The sequence below is a fragment of the Pipistrellus hanaki genome (genome assembly GCF_964339955.1).
Source record: "Pipistrellus hanaki genome assembly, chromosome: 4".
Classification (NCBI taxonomy): Eukaryota; Metazoa; Chordata; class Mammalia; order Chiroptera; family Vespertilionidae; genus Pipistrellus; species Pipistrellus hanaki.
This window is the reverse complement of record NC_140506.1, coordinates 463,216-487,974: the sequence shown is the minus strand read 5'-3', so window position 1 is coordinate 487,974 and position 24,759 is coordinate 463,216. Positions and strand designations below refer to the sequence as shown.

The 24,759-nt window shown below is 58.4% G+C and overlaps 1 protein-coding gene across 2 annotated transcripts in view; it reads left to right on the top strand.

Moving 5' to 3' along the window:
- Positions 1-712: 712 nt before the first annotated feature.
- Positions 713-24,759, top strand: part of MAP3K1 (mitogen-activated protein kinase kinase kinase 1) — a 39,686-nt gene continuing 15,639 nt past the window's right edge. The window contains exons 1-10 of one of the 2 annotated variants that reach the window (XM_084880979.1): positions 713-1,090; positions 17,905-18,079; positions 18,838-19,035; positions 19,275-19,475; positions 20,428-20,544; positions 20,880-21,028; positions 21,392-21,513; positions 21,986-22,067; positions 22,173-22,353; positions 24,405-24,677. In XM_084880979.1, the coding sequence (XP_084737105.1) occupies positions 753-1,090; positions 17,905-18,079; positions 18,838-19,035; positions 19,275-19,475; positions 20,428-20,544; positions 20,880-21,028; positions 21,392-21,513; positions 21,986-22,067; positions 22,173-22,353; positions 24,405-24,677 (1,836 nt within the window). In that variant the 5' untranslated portion in view covers positions 713-752. The remainder of the gene's footprint in view (positions 1,091-17,904; positions 18,080-18,837; positions 19,036-19,274; positions 19,476-20,427; positions 20,545-20,879; positions 21,029-21,391; positions 21,514-21,985; positions 22,068-22,172; positions 22,354-24,404; positions 24,678-24,759) is intronic. The other variant, XM_084880980.1, reaches the window with a different exon arrangement.

Here is a 24,759-nt window from a genome sequence, read left to right as displayed (position 1 = left end):
GGCGGGAGGGGTGGCCGCAGGTTTCCCAGGGCGGGGGGGGCAGGAGGCGGGAACGTTACGCGGTGGCTCCACGCGCCCCAAGAAGGTGGAAACCAGGAACCGGTCCCGGTGGGACCCACCGCCAGCACCCGCGCTCCCGGTCCCCCAGCCCCCGCTGGCGGAGGGCCCGGGGGCGGGGCCCGGGGGCGGGGCGGGGGAGGTGACCGGGCCGAGGCCCCCGGAGCCCCTCCCCCTCCCCTCCGCGGCGCCGCGCGCACCGGTCAGGTGTCTCCGCGCCCCAGGCGGGCGGGTCCCAGGTCCCGGCCCGGAAGTCTGTTGGCGGCACCGGGCGGGGCGGGGCGGGGGCGGGGCTCGGAGCTTTAGAAACAAACACGCGTTTCTGTGTCCGCAGGGGGCGGCGGGGCTCCGGTCCCGTCTGGGGGGAGAAGGGCTGGTCCCCGCGGCTCCCCGACGCCCCGGGCGGACGGCGAAGGGGGAGGTCGCCGGCGGCCCCAGCGCACCGCGCACCGGCCCGCGCGCAGCCCCGTGGCGGGGACCCTCCGGCGGCGGCGCGCACGGCGTCCCCTCCACCTGCGGCCCGTGCCCCCCCGGGGCCCCGCCCACCCCGGCCCCGCCCCCGCCCCGGCCCCGCCCCCGCCCCGTGGCTCCGCCCCGCGCGCCTGCGTCCGGCCGGGCCGCTCCCCCGCGCCTGCGCAGAGGCCTCGGCCCGCTCCGCCCCGCCCTCCGCCTGGCGGACGCGGCCGCGACAGAAAATGGCGGCGGCGGCGGGGACTCGCTCGTCGTCGTCGGGACTGGCGGGCGCGGAGGCGGGCGGAGGGTCCCTGCAGGCGGGCGGGGCGCGGGGCGCGGACTGGCGGCGGCGGCAGCTGCGCAAGGTGCGGAGCGTGGAGCTGGACCCGCCGCAGGCCCCGCCCCGGTCCCCGTCCCCCGCGCCCGAGCCCGCGGGCGGCAGCGCTGCTCTGCCCGTGCCCGAGCCGCCGCCGCCCGGAGCCTCCGGCCGCGCCGGCGCCCACGCCCCGGAGCCCGGGGACCGCGGAGACCCGAGCGCCGCCGGGACCGAGCCCGCGGAGCCGCCGCCTGCTGCCGCCGGGTGAGCCGCGGGCGGGACGGGGCGCGGGGCGGGGACGGGCGCCGGGACGCGGGGTGCGCGCCCTCCGGGTCGGGATCGGTGATTGTTCGCGGCCGAGCTGGCGCCGTCCCGGGGCGCCGGGACGCGGGAGGCCGGCGATCGGGACTGGCGAGCGCTGGGCAGACACGGGCCCGGCCTCGGGCAGACGCGGGGGCGCCTGTCACGGCCCGGGACCGGCCCGGTTCCGGACGCGGCGCCGGCTGCTCCGGGGACGCGGCTGCACCACAAGGACCGCGGCGACCTGGCTGGCCGTTTGCGCGCCTGGCGCCGGGCCGCGTGTCCGCCTGTCCGCTCCCGGCGGCACCTGCCCCCGCAGCCGCCCCGCGAGGCCGGGACCAGGGCCGGCAGCCGCCGGACGGGGACCTCGCCCCGCGGGTCTAGCCGGGTGCATGTCTGTGCAGGGACTTTCCCTCCGTGGGGCGGGCCACTCGCGCTCCGCGGAGTGTGCACCGCGCGGGCCGGGGCGTGTGCGGCCGCCCCTCCCCGAGCGGCTCTGACCTTTTCCGCGGCGCTCCCGGACCGCACCGGGCAAGCGTGGTATCGGTTAACGTGCGGAGTGATTTGGCACTTCTTTAGAACTTGGCGACTTAAAAACACCGTGTTTTCCTGGGAGGGTGTCCGCGTGCGCACACGCCGACCCCGAAATCACGGTCACCCCGCGCCGCGCGCCCAGGGAAGGGCACCGGCCGGCGCTTCCTGTCCGCGCCCCGAGCCCGGGAGAGCGATTCTGAAAGCAGCCTGCTGCCCACAGGCTCCAGAGAAAACACGGAACCCGAGTGTGGTCACCCCCCTGCTCGCAGGAGACCACCGTGTGCGGGTTCGGTTCCGTTCCACCATGTCCGCACCTGCTGGGGACGAGCTGCGGGGCGAGCCTCCGTGCTGGCTCCGCGGAGTGGGACTAACCGGGCTGGCGGATCCGGGCTGAGGGAGGTCCGGGTGTGCCATCGGCATCCATACCGAGGTCTTCCCTCTTTGTTTATGGAGCATTCTCTCTGCAAAGAAGGTGAAATAATGGGCTTATCAGCATGATCGTTTTTTAAGGGTGAATTTCACTGGCCAGAATGCTAGTGTATTCACCCCCAATGTCATACCTGAAGACTTCTATGGTAAAAGATTCTCCAGCTTTTGAAATAGTGACTCCCCCCCACCCCCAGCCCAATTTCCTTGTCAAGAGAGTTAAAATTCATTTCAATCTGTTGGTATAAACACTTTCATTGTAAGCCGCTCAGTAAAATCTCATTTGAACTCTGCATTTCAATTTTCTTGACAATAGTCACATTCATACTTCCAGGAGGAAAATCCTGCGATTTGGAACTGCTTTTACGTGGCAGTAGTAGCCGGGTCTGGGATCCTTCTGTCTAGAGAGAGTTCTGTGACATTTTATTCCAGAGTTTCCTCCCGTGGTCCATCTTTGGATGTAGAAATGGAACGTGTAGAAAGTGCATTTGTGAAGTATAAATTGCACAAATAATGCTTGTATTAAACATAGAAGGCCCCTCGTCCTCGGGGTCGCAGCTGAAGTCAGTGAAGGCTTTGTGCCTGTAAGTGGCGCCCAAGGGTTTGGAATTTTTCCTTATTTTGCAGAATTAGGGGCTTTTTCTTCCAGTGTGCTGTCTTTGAAGAAAAATTACAGTGCTGCTCTCCAGCAAGCAGGCTGTTGAGAGTTTGGTGGATATAATTACTCCATCCTATTTTTGTAACAAAAAGGCCTGGCTATCAGTTTGCTGGCCCAATGAGCAGAGGAGGTGTCTGTGCTTGTAAATGTTGGTTTTTGTTTAAAACTGAAGCTGTTTCGTAGGCTGCTTCCTACCTCCTGGCACTCAGCTTTCACTTCCTGTTAGACTCCTGCAAGGCTAAAAATACAACGTAGTGATTTAAAGGTTTTTTTGTGTGTGTTGTTTTGTTTTGTTTTACTAAAGGAGGTATGGAAACATTACTACCTAAAAGTAAAATTTTTAATTATGTTGGTTGATCCTAGATAATAGAAAGTTACATAAGTGAGGCTTCCATGAATGTGTGTGTTCTGTAGCTGTGTAGGTCTCCGAGGTCTGTTTTGAACCAGGGAGGGAATTAATGCGTTCTTCAGAATTAACCTTATTAAATATGGTTCTGAAAGGGAAAGATGAGCGCTGGCGTTGGTGCCAGCTCCTGTTTTCCTTTCCTATCTGATGCTGGCGAGGGGACCGGTTCGCCAGCATTCCTCCCTGCCTGGCTCCTGCGCACAGCAGCTCTGCTGGGCTGGGCACTGAGAGCGGGAGCAGCCCTCCGGGCAGACAGGCCTGGCTCCTGGCTCCTGGAGCTGAGGGCGCAGGTCTCAGACACGTCCGACCTGTGACCTGTGACCTGTGGCGTGAAGGTTGCCACATAGGGAAAGAGGCGTGGCCTTCGCCTCCCGCTGAGCAGGGCCAGCTGCAGCTTGCCTGGCGTCTGAGGGCTGCTGGCCCAGCTTCCCCGAGAGACAGGGCGGCCAGGCTGTTTCCAGGACGGTCCCCGAGGGAAACGGGGCAGCCTTGGCATGGTGCCGCCTGTTCCGGGTGAGAGGCGTTTGGCTGTGGTGGCGGCGGCAGAGAGCTGTGGTGGCATGGGAAAGTGACCGCCTGCAGCTGCAGCCGCCTCTCACCTGGGACGCCCAGCTGACCAGGTCTGCCCTGGGCTCGGTGTTGTCCTAGTCCTGGCTGCCTCATACCCTGAGTCCAAGTTGGACGGCGCTGAGCAGGGGAATGGGGAGATGGATGGGAGGAAATGGATCAGGAATGAACCACGTTCTTCAGGGAATACTTTAAGGTTGTAAACGGGAGAGGATCAGGAACGCTGAAAGCAAGTGGCCTCTCCGGGGCCAGAAGTGGGTGCGGCTGCAGCTGAAGCACTGCTGGGAGTGGGGGCCGGAGGGGAGGGGAGGTGCCTTTTCCGTGGTCTCCTTCCCTGTCGCCATCACCGTCACCGGTGCATCTGATTTCGCTTCTGAGGCGGAATTCGTGTGCGACCATGAAGCCATCATCACACAACTGGACGAGCTGGGTTCACGCATGTCCTGACTACACGGCCCCTTTCTCCGCTGCTCTTTGCTGCTTCCGTTTCTTTTTCAAATTAATAACCAGACCAGCGTGCCTCTAAGGCTGAAGCGGCCCGGAACAAGCTGGCAGGTTTGTCTGCAGGCCGGCGCCAGCCCGCTGGCTCCGCAGCCCGGCCGAGCCGCAGTGCAGCCAGCCCAAGTGCGGAGACCGCTCGCTCCTGCTGCATTCATCGGGCGTGACCTCGCGGAGAGACTGTCCCTGGGCTGGGCTGGGCTGGGCTGCCGGGTCTGCCTCGGACCCTTCGCCAGCATTTACCCCTGCAAGGCCCGATCTGCGTGCGGGAGGGAGAGCATCCCATAGACCATCCTGTGGGTAGATCTTGAGGTGAACAGGTGTTACATACAACCCCACGTTCAGTGCGGTGACATAGGACTCCAGATTACACACGTGTGCTCGGGATCTCACCACACGGCCCACACGGTGCCCCTCTGACTTCTGAGGACCCGGGGCCCCCAGGCTAGTTGCGAGGGCCTGAGCATTGTTCTTCCCTTTGGTCCCCTGGCGTTGGCTCTGCCTCTCGCCTCCCGTGTTCCTGGGACGCGCGGTCCAAGGCTTAATTTCCACGGGGTGGAAGAGCAGTCTGGGTCCCAGGTTATTTCCAGCCATTCCTGCCTGTGCTCTTAGGTCCACAGGACGCACTCGGAAGGAAAAGTAAAAACGGCCTGGGGAGCGAGAAGCTCAGCGCCGGCCAGGCCATCGCTGGCTTTAAGCCTGTCTTTCCTTCGAGAAACCAGCTCTGCTGGTTGGGAACAACAGGAGCTCCATGCTCGTGGCCGTGGGGCTGGGGCCGTGGGGAGGAGGAGCCGTCCTGGGGCCTGAGCACCAGCCGCATTGAGTTTGGGGTCAGGAGCTGTGAGGTTCTCGGGGCCCCTCAAGCCCCTCCTCCTGAAAGGACGGTGCCACCTGGGAGCTCCTCAGGGACCCCAGGCCTCTCGGAGGTGGGCGCTGGTGCAGTGAGGGGTGAACTTGCTTGGCACACGTCAGCGTGATGGTGAGGGATGTGTGGCGAGGGAGGGAGAGAGGGTGCTGGGTGGTGGCGGAGGCTTCACTCCTGACTGATGCGATGGTCGCCGTTAGTGCCCGAGTGGTCCCTTCCGGCGGGTCCAGCGGCCCTTGGTGTCCTTGCTGTCCTCACCGACGCCATCTGGTGTCTGGCCCGGGGAGCAGTGCCCGGTGCCACTTTAAAATCGGTGGATCCAAAGTTGACAGTGACCCACCGGTGTGAGTCCGTGCGTGTCTGCTCGCGCGCTCCAGGCGCGGCCTGTGCTCAGGAGCTGTGGTGCCGGCTTGGTGTCAGCTCTTGCTGTCTAGCATGTGGGAGTCGGTAACGTCGTTTAGTCACCAAGTGGCCAGAGCTGTGCTCCAGCTGTCCGGTGCTGGGAGACCAGGCTCTGCAGTTGGGAAGCGTCTGGTGTCTGGGCTGGTGGACAGCCCTCCCTCTGTGGACCTGACCATCCTTCCTCTGGCCCCGTCGTCCTCCTCAACGAGAACATGAGCAGATGGGGTCCTAGGCTTCGTCAACTCCTCCGCTCCCCCAGCCTCAGCAATGCCTTTGGCCTGTGACGGGCATGGCCCCCCTGAAGGCTTCCGGGCCTCGCGGGTGTGTGGCCTGTGACCTGCCCGCTGCCTCCTGCTGCCCGTCCAGTCCACTCTCCGTGTTACGTAGCCAAAGTGGCCGTTCACAAGAGTAAATCTGCTTATAACAGTTTCTTCTGGCCAAAACCGGTTTGGCTCAGTGGTAGAGCGTCGGTCTTTGGACTGAAAGGTCCTGGGTTCGATTCCGGTCAAGGGCATGTACCTTGGTTGCGGGCACATCCCCGGTGAGGGGTGTGCAGGAGGCAGCTGGTCGATGTTTCTCTCTCATCGATGTTTCTAGCTCTCTATCCCTCTTTCCTTCTCTCTGTAAAAAATCAATAAAATGTATTTTTTTAAAAACAGTTTCCTCTGGAAAATGAAGTTTTTAAAAATTAGCAAATGGAATAATTTAACGTCAAAGCGTCCCCGTGTTTCCACTGGGAAAGCCCAGAGAAATGTGACTTGCGTGGAGTCTGCGGCCTGGCCCCTGCCGGCCCCAGGCTCCGCCCACACTCGCCCCAGCTCCACAGAATGGCTCTCTTTCAGGTCCTCAAACTCAGCCACACCACTGGCCACCGGGCCCTTGCACGCCCACGCCCCCTGGGACCACTACCCAGTCCCCAGCCCGCTCTCGTCGGCCTGATCTCAGCTCACTGAGTGACTTACAAGTTATCCCACGCTTTTCCCAGACACGGAGGCCTGAGGGGCAGCGCCTGTGGGTGGGTGGGACCCAGCATCTGGCAGGAGACCTGGCACAGCAGCACTCAGCAAATACCTGCTGACTGAGGGGGAGGAGCTGGCAGCCTGGCAGTGCACCTGTGGGCTGGCTGTTCTCCCCTTCGCTCCGCGCCAGTGGGGGCCTCGCTGAGGGGTTACCCAGCAAAACCTAGGCCGTCGATTCCTGTGGGCAGACCCTGGAGGGGCCTGGCTGTTAGACACGCCGGTGCCTCCCGCGAGGGTGGACTGCGCAGCCGGGTGTGGAGGGAACAGCCACTGCTGCAGGGTCACCTGCAGGGCAGAGAGGATTGAATTCTGCACCTCCCTGGGAGCTGTGCGTGTGTGTGTGTGTGTGTGTGTGTGTGTCCGTCCATGCACACGAATAGGCACCAGAAAGAGCTGTGTGTTAGTGTGACGATTCCTTCTGTCAAGTCCTCAGAAAGTTGTGTAAACTTCAGACCACATTTAGGACTCTTGTCCTAATCACTGCTTTACCCCAAATATATTAACTTCTGACAGTCATTCCACCTGGGACAAATAGAAGTTTGCATTGGCATTAACGCACAGATTTTCACTTGAGCGGCGTGCCTCAGTGGTTGAGCATCCACCTATGAACAAGAAAGTCAGGGTTCAATTCTCTGTCATGCCAGGACTGCAGGTTCGATCCCCAATGTGGGGCGTGATCCATGATCCTCTCTCGTCATCCCCAATGTGGGGCGTGATCCATGATCCTCTCTCGTCATTGGTGTTTCTCTCTCTCCCTCCCTTCCTCTCTGATGTCAGTAAAAATATGTATTTTTTAAAAGCAAGGGTGTGCTGGGCAAGCCCGGCATCGGTTCTGAGACCTGGAGGAGCAGGGAGCCCAGGGCTGGTGTAACTGAGCCTGCAGCCCCCCCGCTCCGCGGGGGAGGGAGCCCTGGCCGCCAGAGGCTGTAACCAGACCTGGCTTTGAAGTTCTCTGATTTTACACTTGGGCCTGGGCTCCGGCTCAGCCTCGAGGACACCTCCTTAGGGTGGTGTTCTTGCCGCCTGCGAGCAGCGCCCTGAGAGGCAGCAGCCAGCAGCAGCCATGAGAAGGACTGGCCATGGGCGAGGCCCAGAGCCAGGAGAGAGGACACCTCCCTGCAGATGGGGCCACCTGGCGTCGGCCGAGCTCACACGCCTGCACAGCCTCTAGGGCTGTGTGTGTCCCATCATGGCACTGCCGGCACTGCCTCCTGGGCACCCGGTTCCTTGTGGGTGAGTGAGATGCCGTGTGCGTGCGGCTTTTTTAAGGGCGACCGAGGCCCGTTCCAGCGTTGCCCCGTTTCTGCAGCCGGCGAGCTGAGCCGGAAAGCTGGGGCCGAGAAAGCGCTTCACTCTTTGAGGAGCAAACGCCTGGCTGACATGCGAGAGCGGCTCCTGTGCCTTGCGGACACGCGTGGGAGGGTCCTAGAGCTTCATGCCATCGGCCGCGTCAGAAAGCCTCCGGGTGGTTCAGTGGGAAAGTGTTGCTTGTCCGGTGGCCATATTCTCTGCGGTTCCTTAGGAACTTAGTAATCGGTCACCGCCAACACTGACTTGTGGGGAGGCGGGAGGCGGGCAGCGAGGCTGAGTCCCTCCAGGTTCTGGTTCGGTGAGGTGCTCCTTGAAGAGCATTTAGCGTCTTCACGCTCTGAAGGGATGTTTGAGACAAATGGTTCACATTCCTTTTTCTCTCCTTCAAAGTAACTGGCTACATCTGTTACTTTCTGCATTTCTGTTGGTTCTTACCCTCTCCTCCAGCAATCAAACGACGTCCATTGAGCCTTAGAGGGTGACGGTGTGCTGGATTGCTGTAGATGTCAGTGTATCTGAAAAACGTGTTTCCGTCTAAGTTTACTTTGAATTTTGAGGTGTCTCAGTTGCTCTGGTTCAACGCGCCCCCATGGCGTTGTACGTCCCTCTGTGTGTGGGATTCAGAATTCACAGGATAAAACATCTTCACAGACGATCGCTCAGTCCTGAAAGCACAGAGGTTGCTTTTAAGTTGTGTGTCTTCGCCCCTAACGAAGGGGTGGGTGCTCTGCGGCCTGGGGGAGCTGCAGTGTCTCCGCAGCCTTGGGGGTGGTTTGCGTGTTGGGCGTGGAGTGTCTTTTTCGTGGCTGCATAGTAGTCCCCTGGATGGCCGGCTCATGAGCCAGCTTCCTGGGTTTTGACATTTGTATTGTTTGCTTCTTGGCTTTGGGTTCTGCCATTGCGTGTCCGTTTTCATATGTTTGTGCGTTTAGTTCTGTGAACTATTCAGGGGTGGAATTGCTGAGTCAAAGGACACGCATCTGAGACGCGGTCACGTGGCTGTGGCCTGGAAAGCGCCAGCCGGGTCATGTTGCTCTGGTGGAGGGCCGCGGGTGAGGGGCCGGCCTGGCTCCCTGGCGGCAAAGGCGGCTCCATCCTGCTGCTTCCTTCCCAGGGCTGGGCATCGCTGCGCCCGTCCTGACGCCTCCAGCGCGTCCTCTCCCGCGGAGAGTGCGTTCTCCCCTGCTGGGCGCTGGCGCCCTGCGTGTCAGAAGCTTCGCTCCAACTTCCTCGCAGCTGGTTTCCTCCGCTGCTGTTAGACTTTGGGGTTTCAAGGACGGGATGGGCTTTCGTTTTTCTGATAGGTCTCAGAGACCCGCCTCGTAGTGAGGGGCAGAGACTTGCTTGGTCCCCTCACTGTCCTTGGTCCCCCTCACCCCATCACTCCCCAACTCACCCTTCTTTTTCTCCGGGACTTCAGTGGGCTCCTCTCTGGAACACTGTGGGCCCCGCTGCGCTGTGTTGCATTGAATATAACGCAGGTGGGTTTCCTGCTCGTGTTGCTGACATTCCAGAGCTCGGCCTCAGGGCGGTGGTATTGGTGCCCAGCAGAGTGCTGTCATGGGAAAAAGCACTTCAGGTGTGAGGTTCTGATCTCTCCCGTCAGAGGAGCACATGCCAAGGTGGGTGCCCAGTGTCAGAGCCGCCATCACTGCAGACCGGGCAGAGGCCCGGCTCCCGAGGGCACTGAGAGGGGGGCTGGGTCCATGAGGAGGCCTGTGAAGGCTGCAGGCAGGGGTCCATGGTGCCGGGCTCAGGGCCGCCCGCTGGGCCAGCCTTTCTAAGGAGGTCAGCAGGTGGCAGGGGCCCGCAGTTTCGTGGCCTCGGAGCAGGGGCAGGGGCGTGGCAGGGGTGAGGGGACCTGGAGGAGGCCTGCTGCTCCAGGAAGCCCCGTGGTGGAGTGCAGGGGGCAGGTGGAGTGCAGGAGACAGGCGGCCTGGACCCTCCTGGGTCGGCTCTGGGCTCGTCACCGAGCACAGTGCTTCCTGCTGCACTGGCCAGCCCCAGGTGTCCCCTGGACAGAAGCAGCCTTTGTCGCCTGTCAGGTAACCACAGGGCACTTGGAAGTGGGTCAGGAGGCCCGGGGAAGGGCTGCCTCGGAGGGTGTGGGCAGTCAGAGTGCGGGGCTGCCTGGGACCCACAGGGCAGGGTGCAGGCAGCCCCTCAGCCCCGCCTGGTCCTGCACCAGCTCGGCTGCTGGGCTGGTCACCTTGGAACGGCACACAGCTCAGTGACGTGGTTAGGAGCGGGCCCAGGAGTCAGCCCGCCAGCCCTTCCTGCCCTGGACCCAGGGGGCCCTCGCCTCTCTGCACCTCCACTTTCCCTCTGGGGATGGGGAGATGGGTGGTTAGTGAGGGGAGGAGGCGCTCTGTGACCTCGCAGGCCTTGGGAGCAGACGCTGCTCCTGATGAGAACCAGAGCCCCGTCCTCTGAGTCTCGGCTGCGGTGACCTGAGCTGGCTGCCAGCACGTCACCAGTGAACGGGCAGCGAGCCTGTCCTCTGCGCACCCAGGAGTCATCGGCGGTTTTCCGAGTGGACAGTGGACGCTCTCTCCGCTGCAGGAGGGCCTGCTGGGCCAGTTAAATGGAGCAGAGACGGGAGAGCAGGGCCAGCCCAGCGGGGGTGGGTCCGGATGGCAGCCAAGCCTCTCAGAGAGGCTTTTACTGGGGAACTTCCTGCTCCTCCTCCCTCCTCCCTCTTACTTCGGGCAGAGCTCTGGTGAGAGGGTGCAGCCACCAGTGTTTGAAGTCAGCTTTTCTCTAGTGAGCAGCTTGCTACAGAAATGTGCTCAGGATCTGCGTCTCAGGAGACCTTTTCCTTGGAGATACGAGTCTGAGGCTGACGTTCGTGTAGAGTTATGCCTGGTGACTGCCATTCACTTACTGATGTTGCTCTTCCCCACATAAGGCAGCACATGCCCACCCCCCCCAGTGTGTTCTGCAGGCACCTTCTCTGAGGATTAAGGGAGCTTCTAGCTCTGAGAGAAGACACAGTCCCCCCAGCCACGGTCCCCCCAACCCAAGGTCCCCTCACCAGTGGTCTCCCTCACCCCCGGTCCCCCACCTGCGGTCCCGCCCACCTGCGGTCCCCCAACCTGCCTTCCCCCCAACCCGCAGGACCCCACCTGGCCCCTGGCAGACAAAGGAGATGACCTTTGAGTTGACCTCGAGAGAGGTCACAGGGTAAAATGAAACCCGCTCCATCCCTTCGCCGTGTCTGATGTCCCACTGTGCGCCTTAACTACATTGCGCTGTGTCTGCTGTCCTGTTGGTCTCATGCAGCGCGTGCTGCCCGTGCAGCATGCCTGTGGGGTGGCGTGGCCTCTGACATGCTGCGGGTGCCTGTGCTGGCAGCCGGGCCGGAGACCGGCCCCCGGTCTCACGGAGACTTGCAGGAAGCGAGGGCAGCCCCTGTGGCCACGGGGGAAGCAAGGACAGGAGGCAGGACAGTGTTTGGGGGACGTCCTCCTGAGAGAGGTCAGGCCCTGCCCCCAAGTCCAGCGCGATCCCGTGTCAGTCTGGAACCGACTGTCCCGTGAAGCCTCCCGGCATTCCGTGTGGAGACGGTCCCTGGGAGGACGTGCTGTCAGCCCGTGTTTGACGCCGTCACGTCCAGCTCCGGCTGCAGCCCGATGCCGGGGTGAGGGATGAACGAGTGGCTGTGGCTCTCTCGGGCCCTTGAACTCCTTGACCCTGACTCCGCCCTCGGAGGGCTTGGGGCTTGCTGGAGAGCAGGGAGCATGGGGAGCCCAAGAGGCCGGGATGGTGGGAGGGACCTTGTCCAAGGGGAGGATTGTCTTCACGTGTCCCGGACTGGAAGGCCAGGCAGCAGATGGTCTCCACACGGGTGATGTATGGGTGCCCGTGTTGGAGCAGGTACTCCCTTAGGGGTGACAGATGCTCCTTGAGAGGCCAGAGCAGGACGGGGGGAGGGGGGGGGTGCTGAGGTTGGTCAGCCAGCAGCCTCGAGCAGGAAGATGGCAGAAGCCCCGAGGCTGGAAGGTGGGGAAGGAGGGTTCACAGTGAAGTAGCGAGCAGCTCCTGAAACCCTGATGCAGGAGGGCTGGCCTGAGTGCCGGGGAGCAGCCTGTGATGGCGTTTCCATGGTTACTAAATGCTCCATAGCCGTTCTCTCTGAGTTCATCATTGTAGCTGATGCTATAACAAAACATTCATTCAACAAATTGAGGAAGTGTTGGCTGCGTGCCAGGCCCTGGGTACCAGCCGTGACAGAGGGACTCCTGCTCTCGTGGGGACCGCATTGTGACCGAAGCGTGCGCTGGCGTGCTCGGGGCCCACTGGGGGCTCCCACCAGCCTCGCCGGTGCCCCTGCCGAAGCCGTCCGAGGCTCTGCCCACCCTCCTGCAGCCCCTGCCTTCTCCACCTCTTCCGTCGTCACTGAGTGCTGTCCTGGCTCCGTTCTAACGGGTCAGCGTGGGCCGCCTGGCCAGTCGGACGGATGCTGAAGGCACAGTGTGGCGGCCCGGGCAGCTGCTCCGTGAGGGCCTTGGTGCTGACAGGGTCTGTGCTGGAAGAGCGTGTGGGCCGGCTTCCTCGTGGCCCTGGGAGCGTGCTGGCCATCTCGCAGCTGCGGGGCGTCCGTGATCGGCAGCGAGAGGTGACGCTGACACGGGCAGTTGGTGTTGGTCTCATCACCTCGGGATCGGTGACTCGGTATTGCCTGTGGTCACAGACAGCCAGGCCTCTGCCTAAGGAATATTTGCCATCGTGTCTGAGCACTGAACGGTGGGAAAGCTGCTTCGCACGGCGGCCCCGCTCCCGGTGAGCGCTGGGCCCCTCAGCAAAGTGCCGTGACGGGAGGGCCCTGGGGACGGGCAGAGCTGACCCCCGTAACCCCTGTCGCCAGCTCGTATTCCTGATTCGCGTGGACTTCAGTGCTCAGCTGCTCCTGTGCCTTCAGCCCGAGTGCCACGGCTCTGCTCTCCCAGCCCGGCAGAGTCCACATTCTAACCAGGTGCCTGTTCTTCCTACTTCTTGGGGGTTCCCCAGATGGACGAGGCCGGTCCAAGGAGCCTGGATGTGGGTGCCAGCCCCTCCCATTCTCCCCACCACAGCTGGCCCTTTCCCTGCCCCCTTGCTCCCAGCAGGATGTAGGCTGTGGTTCTGCCGCTCCCCCTCAGGCACAGGGTCATCTGGAGTTTCTGGGCCCGTTCCCATTGGCCACAGGGAAGTCGCAGTTTCTCCCTGCGTTTCCCGAGAACCAGTGGTGGGTACTGAGTTGCCTGGAGCCTCCTCCCAGCCTGTGTGAGTGCAGACGGTCAGGGCTGTCAGAGTGAAGACAGGAAATGGGAGATGGAGGCGGCAGGGGGAGGGTGCCGGGGGGAGGCTCCCTTTGCCAGCTCTGCTCTGTGAGGGCAGGGACAGGAGTCAGGGCCCATGGCTGCCCTCAGAGGCCACCCAGCCAGGGGTGGGCACTTGAGGCCTTTAGAACAGGGTGCGCCTGCCCGTGGGGTGGAAGACGACCCTCCAGACTGAGTTAGAGGGGCCGGGACAAGTGGGGGACTGGAGGTAGCCGTCTGTGACAGCTGCTCCTAGGAAGGGGTGACCCTGAACCTGCGTGGGGATGTGAGCCTGCAGGGTCTCAACCCACGAGAGCCGCCTCAGGAGGGCCCGGGTCCTCTTTGTCATGGTTTGCTTCTGCAACTGGTCATCTCAAATTTTATCTTGTTAGAGCCTCACGCAAGGATATGTAAGCAGAGAGAGAGAGAGAGAGAGAGAGAGAGAGAGAGAGAGAGAGAGAGGGGAAGGGAGAGAAACAGAGAGAGAGGATTGATGTGAGAGAGAAACATCGATGGGCTGTCTTTTTTTGCACACACCCTGAGCAGAGACCCTCAGCCTGGGGATGTGCTGACCGGGACTCGAACCCACAACTTCTTGGTGCACCGGATGATCCAGTTCACAGAGCACCAGCAATGGCTAAATTCATATTAACTTCCAGTTTTGTTTCTATTTTCCAACTCGGAGGTTCTGAGGTTAGCATCAGCCGAAAGTCAGTGACTGAGTAGAGGTTATGCTAGGTTAAGAGGATATTCACACACACGCTCATGAAAACAAGTAAGACGACGATGCGCTTTGATTTAAAGTGGTCACTTGCCCACTCCCATTCGCGGTGTTCTTTTATGACAGAATTCACTGGGTCTTGAAGCACAGACCAGGCGAGTCAGGTCAGAGCTGCCGGTTTACCGTAAACCCGTCCGGGCTGGTGCTCCTCAGTCGTGGCTTTGGGCTCGGGGGGGGGGATGGGCACAGCAGTGAACACTGTGGGAGCAAGGATGGTGGAGCCACAGGAGGCAGTGCCTGCTGCTTTGAGTCTCAGGTCAGTGCCCACATGCATTTCCTTTCCTTCCATCCTTGGGGGAAGGGCGCCACCTAGCGAGGGAAGGTTGCTATCCTCCCTCCATGGGGATGCGGTGCACTTTGCATTCTTGTGTCCAGGCCTGCGCTGTCATGCACGCCACACGTGCCAGAGCAGTTGGCTCCCTCCTGGGCCCTCCCAGGGGTCAGCCAGGCGGCAGGTGTCTTAGGGGGAGTTTGTGTCTCCAAACCAGTTGTGTCGACAGCATCGGAGCAGAAGCGGGAGCTGGCACCTTGCCTGCCAAAAGCCGTCCCCGTCCCCTCCCCCCTTCCCCCTCCCACTCCAGGTGCTCACGGGTGTCCTGTTGCTTGGGGAGCAGGCACGGGGAGCCCAGCTGGGCACAATCATTCCGGGACCTGCCGGAGTGGGAGCACAGGACGCTGGTCATGATCTCCTGGACGCTGTCCCCACAGCTGGGCTGCAGGTCACCTGGGAGGTTCCTGGGTTGCAGACCCCCATCCCTGCCCCCAGGACCCGTGGGTGCTTTGGGAGTTCTCGGCGAAAAGATGGAGTGTCAGGGAGAGGTGAGTGCTGAGTCCTGGCGAATACACGTGGTTTCACAGGGAACTTCACAAGGCCTGAGCGGCAGGTCATCGGCACACGTGTGGTGTGTGGCTCACTTCGGCGCTGACTCCACTGCTCCCGCCTCCCCCTCCTCATTCATTAGGCTCTGCAGGCCGAGCGTGTTTCTTAAACGGAGGCCGGTTGTGCGGTCAATCTCCACGAGTGACAGAGCCCTTTCCGTTCCTTGCTCTGGGCTCTCCTCGGGGTGTCCAGACTGTAAGAGGAAGCAGCTGTCAGATGGGTTTGGCTGGCTTCTGTCTGCACCGCAGACCTGAGTCCTGGGCAGGGGGAGTGGCTCGGCAGGGACGGGTCTTGGTGACACGTCAGGGCCTCTGCCGATGCCCATCTCTCAGGATGGGCTGCGGGCTGTCTGTCTTGGTGGTTCCTGGTGCCTTCATGCTGAAGAAGCCGAGAGGTCTGTGTTGAGACGCACAACTGCCACGTGGATTTCTTCTCTGGGTTTTCTCCCGATGCTGCTGACCAGCTGAGCCAGAGGGGCGCAAGGGAGGGTCCTGGGCCGGTGTCTGCAGCCTGCCCCACCCCCTGCCTGCGTGGTGGAGGGAGTCTTACCCCCGCTCCCCATGTTTATGTGTCACTCCTCCTACACATCCCAGCCGGGCTTGCCAAGCAGCACCGAAGGGGTTGTTGAAAGGAAATACATTTAGCAAATACTGTGACAGACTGCATCTTTCTCACTCACCACGTCCCATCTGTGTTCGGAGATTAGGAGGAGGCTGCTCACACGCCTGTTTCCCAGAGGTTTCTGAGGCTTCTTGTCAAGTATAAACACACAGCAAAGGAAAAGTCAGCCACGGGAGGTTTAGCTCCGAATGTCTGAGAGCACAGATAGCACCCTGGTGGCTGCGGCCCCGGAAGCAGGTCCCTGAGCTGGAGTCCCAGGTGAGTCTCAGCCTTTCTGAAAAGGGTTGAGTGTGAGGAGTAGCACTCCTGGACAGCTGGTGGCTTTGGCCCATGGGGCCTGCCGGTCCTTCTCTTGCTGTCATCTGATTGGTGACACAGTGTCTCCTCACAAAACCAGCATCCAGTCCTGACCGCTTTTACTTGTCGCATAAACAGTCCCCTCAGATTTTGGTCCCTAACTTGGGACGTGTCAGTGAATTCGTGGAGCGTCGACCATCACACACCTGGCCACATGCCGGTTCAGCTGACGTGTGCTTGTGCTTACGGCGACGAGGTGCCCGACTGCCGTTCAGGAAGTAGGGTTCTCACTGCAGCGTCTCCGTCATCCCCTCATCACTCTCCCCCCCCACCCCCCCACCCCCAGCAAGCTGGCTGAGTATGTGGTAGTCCCGAGGCCCCTCTTCCTCTGGCAGGTCTTAGCATCGTCCTGACCAGCCGCTCACGCGTCTGCCCCCACGGATGCACGAGAACTCACCTGTCTCCCAGCTCCGTCGGTGCCCGGGGTCAGTTCCCGCTTGTTAGAGGGTTGTTTCATGTTCACCTGTGAGCGCACTTGGGTTTATGGGGAGTCTCGGCCACTGAGGAAGGCTGTCCGCGGGGTGCATCTTATACCTGCCTGGACACACGCACAGCCTGCGGGCGAGGCTGAGATGGAGCCCCTGCGATGCCTGGGGGGTGGGGCCGCTGCTGGATGTGCTTCTGGGGCCAAGGGTGTCTGGTCTCGGTTTAGCTGGTCTCAGGCAGGAGCACAGCCTGGGTGTGGTGTCCACGCCAGTTTCAGCTCGTCCGTCCGCCGGGCGGTCCGCCTTTCTGAAGCCGCTGCCTTGGGCGGTGACTCCCCGCCTTTTGTGAACTTCCTGTTGTTGTGTCTGCACAGAGATTGTTGAGCGCTTGACCATGCGCTAATTTAGAAGCAGGAAAGTCTTTCGAACAGTCTTCCTGTTTTCTTTGGAATTCTTTGTATGCCCCAAAGGGACAGGCAGATGATGAGTTAAACGGCTGTGTGTTGCCACGCGTGCTGAGTACACGCAGGACTCAAAGTGACAGCCACCACCCTGACTTGAGCCCACCGGCTTCGGTCCAGGTTCCACACACACACACACACACACCACCCCCCAGCTGTGTCCCTGCCACAGCTCCCGGACCCAGGCCCGAGCAGTGCTGCCTGGGGGGCTGCTGGGAAGAGGTGCGTATCCCCTGTGCCCATCACCCGATCCCTTAGACACATCCGTGTCTCTCTCGCCACTGAAGGTTGACGAAGAGTTCCCAAGTTGAGGATGAACCATTAGGAAACACATCAGGCCGAAACCGGTTTGGCTCAGTGGATAGAGCGTCGGTCTGCGGACTGAAAGGTCCCAGGTTCGATTCCGGTCAAGGGCATGTACATTGGTTGCGGGCACATTCCCTGTTGGGGGTGTGCAGGAGGCAGCTGGTCAATGTTTCTCTCTATCCCTCTCCCTTCCTCTCTGTACAAAATCAATAAAATATATTTTTAAAAATATTTTTAAAAAGCCAAGACCGGTTTGGCTCAATGGATAGAGCGTCGGCTTGGGGACTGAAGGGTCCCGGGTTCGATTCCGGTCAAGGGCATGTACCTTGGTTGCAGGCATATCCCCAGTAGGGGGTGTGCAAGAGGCAGCTGATTGATGACTCTCTCTCATCGATGTTTCTAACTCTCTCTCTCCCTTCCTCTCTGTACAAAATCAATAAAATATATTTAAAATATATATATATTAAAAAAAAAAAACCACATCAGGCCGAAACTGGTTTGGCTCAGTGGATAGTGTGTCAGCTTGCGGATTGAAAGGTCCTGAGTTCGATTCCAGTCAAGGGCTTGTACCTGGGTTGCAGGCATATCCCCAGTAGCAGGTGTGCAAGAGGCAGCTGATCAATGATTCTCTCTCATCAATGTTTCTAACTCTCTATCCTTTCCTCTCTGATAAAATCAATCAATAAAATATGTTTTTTTTAAAAAAGAAAAAGAAACATCAGTTAGCGAGGACTCGTAGGTTCTGCTTGAGCATGTCGGAGTGTCCCTGGGTGAGGGCTGGCGAGCAGGATGGGTAGGGGCCTTCCTGGTTAGAGGCGTGAAGCTGTGCTACCAGGCAGCCTAGCAGGACTCGGGCCACGGTGATGTGCGCATGCCCTCGGAATGCCCGGGCGGCAGCCGTGACCTTCCTCGTTACATGTCTGTGTAAAGTATAGACTGTCGCTTTACTTGTTCTCACCAGTCAACTTCTGCCCGCCTACTGCAGGCCGGAGATGGAGAGCAAGGACACGCTGCGGGGGCTGCACAGAATGGAGGACCGGCCGGAGGAGCGCGTGATCCGCGAGAGGCTAAAGGCCACTTGCATGCCCGCCTGGCGGCACGAGTGGCTGGAGCGCAGGAGCCGCAGGGGCCCGGTGGTGAGTGAGCCGCAGGGCGGAGGGAGCTGGTGTGTCTTCTGTCCAGTGCACAGGCGGTTTCCTTGTTCTTGTAGCTGCTGAGAACCCACAGCTCACCCTGTTCACTGAGCCATGGCATGCACGGGCTGGTGGCCGGAATGCTTGGGCAGCACTGCCCCCTACTGCCAGCACCTAAAATCCTTAGTGTTACACTGGTCTTAGAACTTAAAAAAAAAGCAATCTTTCAAGTTTTCTTCTGATGCTTCATCTCTAAGGTAGGATCCAAGGGTCTTAATAACAGAAATCTTCCAGGAAATCAGAAAAAACGAAGTAGATTTGGATTTGAGACGAAGTAAAAGGATGCCCAGGTTGGGGATCGCAGCCCAGAGCCTCAGTTCGGAGGGGCCATGGCTTTTCCTCTAAAGCGCAGGCGGGCCTCAGAGATGTGGGGGGCCGGTTCCAACCACCCCAGTGGAGCAGCCGTGATCTTTCTGCAGGGGTGGCGTCGCCTTCGTTTGTAAAAAGCGCATCTGTGAGCGCAGGAAAGCTACACACAGCAGAATGGGACAGGCCTGCCATTCCAGAAGGACGTGTGATAGCGTGTGAACCAGGGAGCAAGCCTGAAGGACTGACATCTGTGGGGGAAACATCTGGCCTCCGTGGTTGAAATCATGCCAGTGAAAGCGATGAGCTGCTGTTACATGCACAGTAAAGCTCACTGGTTTAGGTTCAGATTTGCTTAGGTTTTTAAGTAATCAGAATATTGGCACTCCGTTTAGGTGGTGAAGCCAATCCCTGTTAAAGGAGATGGATCTGAAATGAATAACGTGGCAGCTGAGGTGCCAGGAGAGGCCCAGGCGGGCGCGGGCCCAGCTCCCAAAGGTCGCCGCAGCCCATCCCCCGGCGGCTCTCCGGCCGGGCGCCCTGTGAAGGCCGAGTCCCCAGGTGTGAGGAGGAAGCGAGCATCTCCGGTGCCGGTAAGTTCATGTTTGGCAAGCATGTTGTTTCTGTGACCCTCAGACTCGTATGTAACAGACGGTCACGTGGGAGAGCGGTAGGGCTCAGGTGCGTTGGACATGCATTCTGTCCCGTTACGTCAAACATGGAGGTTTTTCTTCAGAATATAAAGTGCCACGTGCCGGCTGATAGGGCGAGCTGGGGTATTGTTGCTTTGGAGAAGTAAGCCACTTTCCTAATACACGCCGATGCTGTGAAGTTTCAGAGCGGGAGGACCACACCGCCACGCAGAGCCCCGTCCCCCGACGGCTTCTCGCCATACAGCCCCGAGGAGACCAGCCGCCGCGTGAACAAGGTGATGCGGGCCCGGCTCTACCTGCTGCAGCAGATCGGCCCCAACTCCTTCCTGATCGGAGGCGACAGCCCGGACAACAAGTACCGCGTGTTCATCGGGCCGCAGGTGGGCCCGCAGGGTCTTTGTTCCGACCGCCACCGCTCAGGTTTATGCACGGCAGCTTTCTGAAATTTAGTAAACTAACCCGTGAGCTTTAAATATATTTGGGTTAATAAAAGCTTTTTTATCCTCACGCAAGGATATTTTCCCATCGAAAGAGAGTGGAAAGGGGAGGAGAAACATTGATGTAAGAGAGAGACATCATTGGTTACCTCCCGCACACACCCTGACTGGGGCTGAGGATCAAACCTGCAATTCATATGCATAACCCATGGACACAGACAATAGGGTAGTGAAGGTGGGGGTGGGAGGAGTGTGGCGTCTGGGGAAAGGTTGGAAGGGTCAAAGGGATAAAAAGCGGGACATATGTAATACTTTCAACAATAAAGAATTATTTTTTTAAAAAAAGCTGTAATCCTGCCAAAACCGGTTGGCTCAATGGATAGAGTGTCGGCCTGCCGAATGAAAGGTCCCGGGTTCGATTTCGGTCAAAGGGCATGTATCTTGGTTGCGGGCACATCCCCAGTAAGGGGGTGTGCAAGAGGCAACTGATCTCTCTCATGGATGTTTCTAACTCTCTATCCCTCTCTCTTCCTCTCTAAAAAAATCAATATATTAAAAAAAAAAAAAAACACAACAAAAAAAACCTGTAACCCAAGTATGTGCCCTTGACCGTGAATCAAACCCAAGACTCTTTGGTGGCGGGCCAATGCTCTAACACCAGCAAGGGCGGACTAATACCTATTTTTAATGTATTTTTGAAGTTTTTTACCCTTGACTTAATATACGTTAGAGTACAAATTTGTTCTATTTAATAGATTTACCAGAAATCAGAGATTTGTGGAGATAGCTGTAGACTTTCTTGCATATTAGCTAGTAGAAACTTGAGTACGGTAAACTTGGAGATACTCTCTAAGAAGTGCTCGCTGAGCCTAGAGCACTCCCCGTGTCCCCGCAGAACTGCAGCTGCGGGCGTGGCGCGTTCTGCATCCACCTGCTGTTCGTCATGCTCCGCGTGTTTCAGCTGGAACCTTCCGACCCAATGCTGTGGAGGAAAACTTTAAAGAATTTTGAGGTAATTTTAATTAAATGCTTTAGAGTAAAACTGTCAACAAATTTTTATGATCTATTTCTAAAAATTTTCCGTAAGCTCTCAATTTAAGCTGTCATTGAGTAGGTTGTGAAAATAAATAGTTCTCTTGTAATCCGTTGCTGAATTAGTCTAAAAACCAGTAAACACTGCCGGCTGTAGTGACACTGTCCGTAGTAAGCTGTGTGTATTCTTCGTTCTGAAGCTCTTAGGTGGCTTCATGAAGAACTTTGAAACGAAACACAAATAGTTCAGCATCTAGGACTGTTCCTGTGTATATTATGGCACGAATATCATTGTTACTATTTCTTCAATGGTAGGTTGAGAGTTTGTTCCAGAAATATCACAGCAGGCGTAGCTCGAGGATCAAAGCTCCCTCTCGGAGCACCATCCAGAAGTTTGTGTCCCGCATGTCCAGCTCCCACACGCTGTCCTCGCCGAGCGCGGCCACGGCCAGTGGGGAGAGCAGGTGGGTACTGTTCGGGCACTGGAAACACTCCTGGGCAAGGACATTGACACCAGCGTGGCCGTTCACGTTTGGCGTGTGCGCGTGTGGTCACAGCCGTTGGTTTATTCAGAAGGTGCCAGGCAGAATTTCGGGTGACTTGTCTCTAAAGCTGTAGTTACTACATGGCAGTCTTAATCCGGAAAGCTAGCTCACACCATGGCCTGCACTTTCGCATGCATGCGTCTGAAGGAAGAGAGGACAGGAGAAAGAGCCATTGCACGGGGGCTCCTCTGTCGCATTCAGAGGCCACGTGCCTGTGGCGCTGGCTCGGCCCCCTCGCCCAGCTGACGCTGCCCTCTGGCCCCTGCCCTCTCGCCCCTGCAGCCTCAAGGATGAGGAGGAGCAGCTGTGCCCCATCTGCCTGCTGGGCATGCTGGACGAGGAGAGCCTGACCGTGTGTGAGGACGGCTGCCGCAACAAGCTGCACCACCACTGCATGTCCATCTGTAGGTGGCGCCACCGCCCTCCCCCCTCCTGTCCACTGTCCTCCCTCCTCTCCTCTGACTGTGGTTGTGGTTAGGGCACCTGCCAGGTTTTTGGCACCTGGAGGTTAGGGGCCATCCCAGATGAGCTGTAGCAGTGAAGAGATGTAGTCTCTCGTGAGGGCCAGATGGAGAGGAAGCGCAGCTGTGATCTGGAAGGCACACATGCAGGGGCAGGGGCACGGACAGGTCACAGACCAACCTCGGAGCGAGGGTGGGAAAGACAGGCCAGGGCGCTGAGTGGCAGACGGTTTGAAACACAGCAACAAAGCCCGTGTGCTCACTAATGACATGGCACTTCCCTGCTGCCTTGCCTGCTTTTGGGTCAGTACTCAATCACATTGTCCTCCTAGGTCCCCTCCGTCTGTGCACCCTGGACTAGCCACTGCACAGTTACTACTGATAATAATGAGTAATAAGGTATATTTTTTCTCAGGGGCAGAAGAATGTCGAAGAAATAGGGAGCCTTTGATCTGTCCCCTCTGCAGGTCTAAGTGGCGGTCCCATGATTTCTACAGGTGAGTTCCAGGGAATGGCTGGATGCATCAGATAAAAACTGCAGTGTTCTCCGGGGTGATTTGCACCTGTCAGTTACCTTAGCAAGTTGTTGCTTTTTCACTTAGTCACGAGCTGTCAAGCCCCGCGGATTCCCCGTCCTCCCTGCGGGCGGCCCCGCAGCCCCCAGCACAGCCTCCACTGGTGGGACCGCAGCACAGGGACCAGGAAAGCAGCTCCGGCCTCACGCACTACGGGGCTCAGCACATCCCCGCTGCCTACAGAGACCTGGCTGAGCCCTGGGTCCAGGTGAGCCCGCGGGTCTCCCAGGTGCTGGGCAGTCAGGAAGGGCTTGCTGTGCCCTGGGGACATTCAGTCCCTTGGTGATGGTGCTGTGCCTTCACGGAGGTCAGCTTCAGCGTCTCCAGAAACGCCTGTCTGACGAGAGACAGACGGTTGCCCAGGCCAGGCAGCAGCCTTCAGGGCCCTCCTGCCAGTGCTCAGTCCATCCCGCTGGGCTCGTCCTGGTCTGTCCTTGTTACCATTGGAACTCGGCTCTTCCCTTGTGCTGCCTGCTATAGCCGGTGCTTTGCTGCCGAGTGTGGGAACCGAGAGGTGGTATCTCTCGTCTTGGCCATTTTTTAGGAAGGGTCTTCCTCCACTTTCTCTGCCGACGGATGCTTTTTGTCCTCAGTCGTTGGGAGTTTTCAGTTTCTTGGTTGTTCAGTCCGTTATGTTTAAATAGAATCCAAAGCAGACAGTGCCTTCAGGAGACAGGAGTGAAATTTCTGATAATCTGTTATGTTCTGTTTCCTGCTCTTAAATGTGTAAACAGGCACAGTACCTCATCAAGCTTGTACACCATTAGGATTTCTTTCCTTTCTCCTTGCATATCCTGCAGCTTTTGAATTTTCTGTTCTCAGTGTGTTAGCAACCTCATGTGAGTCAGATGAATTTGCAGACTTAGTGAACGCGTCTTCTTCCTTTTGCCTGGTTCGTACATGGCATGTGCATAGGCCCTTGCCTGCCCCTTCCTGAGTCCTCAGGAGAGCTCTGGCTTCGACACAGAGACATGGGCGATTCCAGGCCGAGGTCTGGTTTGTTTGCGGAAGCTCTAGGTTGGACGAGCTGTATGTTCCCAGCTTCTTAGGAAGAAGATCCCGGGAGATAGAACTAGGGCTTAGCCATACGCTAATACGCCAGGCGCAGAATCAGTTCCCTATTTCTAGTCAATTTGTTCGCTTTTATGTCACTTTATGACAAACACACAGGTAAATACATCATTTGTTTTCCCAGAATTGTCTCTTCATCTCTGATATTTAGAAATTGCCCGTGTAAGTTACCGTAGGTGTTAAGTTTGCCTGTAGCTGATTGGCCATCATCTCGAGACCCGGTCCCCTTCTGCCGGGTTCCCAGTGGCTTCACGGGTGGTGACACACACCTTCACCCAGGTGCTGCATCCCCCTCGGCTGGTTTGAATGAACACAAACTTTTTTTTTGTCTTGATTTTTCACTCACTGGTTTCCCGCCTGTTTTGTCTAGTTTAGCTATTTTTTGTACAAGACAGAATTCAAGTAAAAGCCCGTGACTCACCAGTCACCTGTAGTACGAGGCCCCTCCTACTCCCACCCTAGTGTCTTTCTGGAGGTGGCTTCTCTTGATCTTGTTTTTCTCTGTAAACTCCCACAACGCAAACATGGAGCTAAGGTCTGCCCTGCCATGTTGCTGTGTCAGCAGAGGAGCACAGAAATAAGTGTGACACACGCGTGTGCCCATCCACTCATTGGAGGTCACTCTTGAGTTCACTGCAGCTGATAATTACAGTTCAACTTGAGGCTAAAATTCCTTCTTATGATTTTTTAATTGATTTCAGATATATATATTTGAGCCTTTTAGTACACAGGATGATGCTCTGACCAACTGAGCCACCCGACAGGTTCCTTCTTATGGTTTTGTTTTGTTTTGTTTTGTTTTTTTGTTTTTGTTTTTGTTTTTGTTTCCTTCTTATGGTTTTTAAGTGGCTGGACATATTTGAAACTGTGTGGTGCAGTGAAGGTTTAAGAAATGCCAAATCTATCATCTGGCGTGGATCAGTGGTTGAACGTCAACCTATGAATCGGGAGGTCAGGGTTCAATTCCCGGTTAGGGCACATCCCCAGGTTGCAGGTTCAATCCGCAGTGTGGGACGTGCAGGAGACAGCCAATCCATGATGCTCCCTCATCAGTGATGTTTCTATCCCCTCCCTCTCCCTTCCTCGCTCTGCAGTTTAAAGCACACACATACGTGTACATGCGTGTAGGAAGAAATGCCAGTTTTCCAGCCGCTCCTTTCTCCCTACTGAGGCTCTGTTTGGTTGCAGGTGTTTGGGATGGAGCTCGTTGGCTGCTTGTTTTCTAGAAACTGGAACATCCGCGAGATGGCTCTGCGGCGACTCTCCCACGACGTCAGCGGGGCGCTGCTGCTGGCCCACGGGGAGAGCACCGGGCACTCAGGGGGCGGGGGCCGGAGCAGCCCGGGGGCCGGGGCCAGCAGCACGCCTTCCCCGCCCACGGGCGACGTGGTGGGGGCCTGCTGCAGCGTGCTGTCCATGGTCTGCGGCGACCCTGTCTACAAAGTGTACGTTGCTGCTTTAGTAAGTAGCTTCCCTCCCTAACCTCGCCTCGGGACGGGTGGCTGGTTTTACATTGTTTCTAGATAGCATTTTTAAGACCCAG